The sequence below is a fragment of the Propithecus coquereli genome, unplaced genomic scaffold (genome assembly GCF_000956105.1).
Source record: "Propithecus coquereli isolate 6110/MARCELLA unplaced genomic scaffold, Pcoq_1.0 Scaffold329, whole genome shotgun sequence".
Lineage (NCBI taxonomy): Eukaryota > Metazoa > Chordata > Mammalia > Primates > Indriidae > Propithecus > Propithecus coquereli.
Window position 1 is genome coordinate 2,223,199 of NW_012148941.1, and position 6,000 is coordinate 2,229,198.

The 6,000-nt window shown below is 37.4% G+C and overlaps 1 protein-coding gene across 1 annotated transcript in view; it reads right to left on the bottom strand.

Moving 5' to 3' along the window:
• The window catches only part of ARFGEF3 (ARFGEF family member 3), a 119,964-nt gene that overhangs the window by 21,588 nt on the left and 92,376 nt on the right, over positions 1 to 6,000 (bottom strand). The window contains exons 21-22 of the mRNA XM_012650498.1: positions 2,731 to 2,875; positions 1,251 to 1,373 (exon numbers count right to left, since the gene is read on the bottom strand). Of these exons, the coding sequence (XP_012505952.1) occupies positions 1,251 to 1,373; positions 2,731 to 2,875 (268 nt within the window). The remainder of the gene's footprint in view (positions 1 to 1,250; positions 1,374 to 2,730; positions 2,876 to 6,000) is intronic.

A 6,000-nucleotide genomic window follows, 5' to 3' on the forward strand; every position in this document is an offset into this window, starting at 1 on the left:
TCAAACCCCAAACACATACCTCCACCTTATGATTCACAGATGAAAAATAATAGAACCTGTTTTAAACATCTTCTACGTGATAATTAATTTTAGGTGACAATTTGACTAGATTAAGGGATACCCAGATAGTTGGTAACACATTATTTCTGGGTGTGTCTGTGAGGTTGTTTCTGGAAGCCACTGGCATTTGAGTCAGTGGACTGAGTAGGAAGATCCATCCTAACCCAAGGTGACAGGCCACCATGCAATCAGCTGAGGCCCGGATAGAACAAAAGGCAGAGGAAAAGCAAATTCTCTTTCTCCAAAGCCAGGACACACTTCTCCTGTCTTAGGCATCAGAACTTGAGGTTCTCCAGCCTTTGGCCTCAGGCTGAGAATTACATCATCAGTTCCCTGGTTCTGGGGCCTTCAAACTTGGACCGAGCCATGCCACCGGCTTCTCTGGTTTTCCAGCTTAAGACAGCCTATCATGGGACTTCTCAGCCTCCATAATCACATGAATATTTTAATAATTAGAATTTAAAAATCAGAATAAAATTAGAATTTTCAGTCTCAGAATATTCAATATTATATTCAATAATTGTCCTTATGCAGACAACTAGTCTCCTCAATGTCGCATAATTAGCAGCCTGAGTTAATTTCCCAGCTGCTTAGCAAAAGTAAGAATGCCTCCTGCCCTAGGTTTTATTAATTGTAAATATAATTTGGAAGTGTAGAACCCCGCCCAACCCCCATATTGAGGCCTCGTGTTTTAGGAACTACCTACCTAATTTTATACTTAATTTAGGAACATTTTAATACAATAGATTCTTGCTATATAACATGACCTGCTATAGCAGATTTTTATATAGGACAGGTTTATCTGGGGTGAAATGAATGAGAAGGTTAATTAGTTAAATCACAACTTTAGAAGAAACTTAAAAGTTTTGAAAGTCTCACCATGGAGAGCTCTTAGATCAGGAGCCTGAGAACCTTTTTAAATAGGGCAAATATGAGGTTGATGTTATTCTTTGAGAATGAAATTGTTATAAAATATAGATTGAAAATATGCTACAAGATATTCCATGACCACAATAAAAGGTATCAACCTTGGGCAAGATCCAATCTACTTTCGCAGTAAGCTTTCTACTTTCGGGTACACAGTACCCCACCATCTGCTTACACCCCAGGACGCCTGCCTGTTCCAGGCAGTCTGTGCCCACACAAAACCACCCTGGAAAGGGTCCTCAGCCATGGAGGACTCCACTTACCCAGTCCTTTGACAAACTTCATAAGGCACATGATGTAACTAGTGGCTGCGTTAGCAAAGACCTGGATGTTGTCGGTATTGAGAAAAGCTTCAAATACATCAAATACTGGAGCTTGGCCTTTTCCTGAGGGAGGAAGATTGTAGAATTTTAAGACAGTAAATTTCTACCCTTCAGGTTTCCCATATTCCCAGAACCTTCCGCAGAGCCTTGGGAAAGATCTACTGGAGAAAAGGCCCGGGCTTTTTGACTGGGCCACTGCCTTGGCTCTGACGCTGTCCTTCTCAGCTCTGCCTCCAGGGAAGCCCCAGGAAGGCTAGGAAGAGACAGCTTGGGAGAGAAACGAGGGCAAAGCTGGCTGAATTCAGGGCTGAGGCAATGTGTTGGTCTATAGGGCAGTCAACTATGTGGCTACTGTAATACTCCTGCACAGATAATTGTAGAATATCTACAGGGAGGGGCAGGGCAGCTTTAGATAAACCTCTGATGGTATATACAAATTTATTCATCTCTGTGCAGAAAAGAGTTAACATAGAAGACCTGAGACCATTATCTTTTAGAAAGGCTTGCTTGGTTAACCTTTGGCTGGCATCCAGGAACTTGGCTCTCAGAACATTCCCAGGCCACAGTTAACTGATAAGCGTAGTTCAGTGTGCCAAGACTGTGCAAACAATATGGTTCATGCTGAATACCTGCTTCCCTTCCGGGAGTCTGGAATTTTGGTATGTGCAAGACAGAGGGTGCCTACATGATCAGCCCACGGTTAGGTCTCTGATGGGCTTCCTTGGGTAGAAACATTGCAAACATGTTGCCCTGTTTTCACTGCTGGGGGAAGAGTGTGCTCTGTGTGATCCTTCGTGGGAGGGCAAGACCATATGGAAGCCAATGCATAGATTTCTCCAGATTCTGTGTCTTTTTACCTTATAATCTACGTCTTTACTACATTAACAAAATAAATCTTAGACTTGAGCTGTGTAACAAATCTTTTAGCATAACTATATGCTGGGTCCCATGAGTCCTAGTGGGTTTCTGAAGATAGGAGTGGTCTTGGGGACCTCTGAGACAACATCCCTGGGCCCGGGGCATGCTTCATGGTGTCCATCCATTCCCAGCCAGACCTAATCTCTCCAATTCTGATTTCTCTGTGTTATGATACTTTTCTGCTTCTTACAAGCAAGTGGATAATATTTTTCTTTTTGGCTTTGGGAATGAAGTCAACACTACAACATGTAAGTGAAACAACAGGAGCTTCTCTGCCTTTTGTCCACTTGTCAGTGAGAGCAGGGCCCGACAATGCTCAGGAGCTCTTGGAGCTTTGGCGGAACGCAGAATTCGTGTCCCTGCTGTGTCACATGACTTCTGGCTAATAAAACATGGCTGAATGTCTGTTTTCCCTGTTGTTCAATTTTTTTTTTTTTTGATAGCATGAAACTTGGCACAGAGAACTAATGCTCTATAGCAAGACTCATCCAAACATTCTTACCCATGGAGTAGTCACCAACCAGGTACTCCTTCACCTCAGACTTGTTCCCGCTGTGCACTGTTTCCAGGGCACTGAACAGGGGCCTCCATCCAGACTGGATCTGTGTGGAACACACTTCCACCAGCTCGCCGATGGATGTCACAACCTGGCAGAGGCAAAGGAGGTGGCATTTAGAATCCTCTCCTTACAAGAGCAGAATTTCTGGGAAGGGTGATATACTTCTCTGCCCCCCTATTTGGGGGTTAATTTTAGTGAAAAAAGAAAAACCAGAACCCAGACAAACTCACTGAAAAATCTTCTAAATAATCAGCCATATTGTATTAATTTGCATTTCACTAATGACTAATGTTGCTGAGCAACTTTTCACATGATTAGCCATCTGTAAATACTGTGCTGTTTTTGTAAATTAGGCTCCTGTTTTCTCATTATTGTCCTTTTATTACTGTTTTTAGAGTTCTTTATGTATTCCTGAGATACAATTTGCAAATATTTTTTCACAGCCTTAGGCTTATCTTTTTATTTTTATTTAATGGTGTCTTTTGAAGAGTAAAAGTCTTTAATTCTGATGAAGTATAATTCATCAATTTTTCTTGTAATGGATAATATTTTTGGTGTCATTTCTAAGAAATCTTTGCTTAATCCAAGGTCTCAAAGATTGTCTTCTACGCTTTCTTCTAAAAACATTTATTGTTTTCACTCTCACATTTCAGTCATGACCCATTTGGAGTTATTTTTTGTACACGGTAAGAGATAAGGGCATAAGTTTACTTTTATCACATATATTCAAGCACCATTTGCTGAAAATACAATCCTCTCCCACCATTGAACTGTAATGGCGTCTTTGTCAAAAGTTGATTGACTATCATAAACATGAGAATGTATTTCTGCACACTTCAGTTCCATTGATCTATGGGTCTGTCCTTACACCAATACCATACTGTGTCAATTAATGAAGTTTTGAAATCAGGTAGTATAAATTCTCCAAATTTGTTCTTTTTCAAATTTGTTTTCTCTATTCCAGATGCTTTGCACATTCATATAAATTTGAGAATCACCTTGACAATGTCTTCAAAAAAGTCTGCTGGGATAGGAATTGCACTAAATCTGTACATTGATCTAGGGAATTTGCTGTTTTAAAAATATTGAGTCTTTAAATCCATGAATGTGGCATAACTTATGTTTATTTGAATCTTCTTTAATTTCCCTCAGCAATGTTTTGCAGTTTTTATGTATAGGTCTTGAACTTCTTTTGCTAAATTTATTCCTAAATGTTTTATTATTTTTAATGCTCTTGTGAATGGAATTGTTCCAATTTTATTTTTAGATAATTTATCCTATATAGGAAATCAATTGATTTTAGTATATAGATCTTGTATTCAGTGACCTTGCTACCTATTAATTTTAGAAATTTTTTGGTAAATCCCATAGAATTTTCTATACACAACCTCACATTGTCTGTGAACTAAAATAGTTTTACTTTTCTTTTCAGCTCTGGATGTCTTTAATTTCTTTAGACAATGAGTCAAAGTTAATTTTGAATGGAAATGGTGAAGGTGGAAAACCTGGCCTTATTTCTGATAATAGGGGAAAAGCTTTCAGTCTTTCATCATTAAGTGTGATGTCAGATGTATTGTCAAAAACGGGTGATAGATTTCTTTCAAATGTTTTTTCTATAACTATTAAGATGATCATGTGGTTTTAATCCTTTATTCTACTAATATGATATATTACATTAATTGATTTTGAGCTGTTAAACCAACCTTATTATCCTGGGATAAACTCCCTATGTCACAGTGTTTAATCTTCTTTATATGTTGTTGGATTTAGTTTGCTAATAATCTTTAAAGGAATTTTTTGTCTAATTTCATGAAGAATATCAGTCTGTAGTTTTCTTTCTTGTAGCTTTGGTATCAGAGTAATACAGGCCTCATAAAATGAAGTTCAGAAGTGTTCCTTCCTCCTTAATTTTCTGATAGAGTTTGTGTAGGGTTGCTATTATTTCATCCTTAGTTTATAGATTCATCATTGAAATCAGCAGGACTTGGGTATTTTGTGGGAAGATTTTTTTTTTTAATCTATGGACCTTTGATTTATTCAATTTGTTAAACAAGAGCTGACGAAATTATTGCCTCCAAAGTAACAGTCATGGAAACATGTTACCTATTTTAAAGACCAATACCATTAGTTAGTTACAAAACTTAACTGTAAGGATCTTGGTCAAATCAATTCACATTGACAGCTTTGAAGTGTTCAGATGCTAGTTTTTAAATAAAGGTGAAAAATAACAATCAGACTCTCATAATTGTTTTCCATAACTTCTCAGGATCTACACAAACTTGATTGTGGAAACAGTTTAATGCACAAGGATAAGAGAATGACGGTGTAGTCACCAATAATTAAACCAAAGGTGTAATTTTCCAAATCACTTTTAGTAAGACATTTTAAAAGTCTACAGCTACATAAAACTCAAAGCAATCTGTTTTTCTACCTGAGATCAAAGTAAGTTTCCTTTTTCCTGTCTGAATATGACTCTTGGCATTAAGGCAAATCTGAATTCATGTGATATATTTTGTCAAACTTTTCCAAAAAGTTTTAAGCTCTACTTTAGAAATTCTCATGTTACATGCATGTTTACATATTTTTCTTCAAAGACTAATGAAAAATTTATGAGAGTGATAGGCCTGTCACATAACTATCACCACGATCTAATTTTAAAACATTTTCATTAACCCCCTCAAAACGCTCAGTACCCATCAGCAGTCATGCCCTACTCCACCACCCCACCCTCAGCCCTAGGTAACCAATAACATACTTTTTGTCTCCATAGGTTTGCTTATTCTGGACATTTCATATAAATGCAATTATATAACTTATGGTCTTTTGTGACTGGCTTTTTTCACTTACTGTAATGTTTTCAAAGTTCATCCATGTTGTAGCCCATATCAGCACTTCATTTGTTTGTTGCTGAATAATATTTCACTGTGTGGCTATATCACACTTAATATATCTATCCATTTATCTGTTGTTAGAATTTGGGTTGTTTCAATTTTTGGGGTATTACGAATAATGTGACTATGAACATCTGTCTGTAAGATTTGTATGGCTATGTTTTCATTTCTTTTGGGTATGTACCTTTTGAGGAACTGCCAGACTGTTTTGCAAAGCAACTACACATTTTACCTTCCCACCAGCAGTGTTTGAGAGTTTTGATTTCTTCATATCCTTACCAAACTTGCTATTTTCTCTCTTTTTTATTTAGTTATCCTAGTA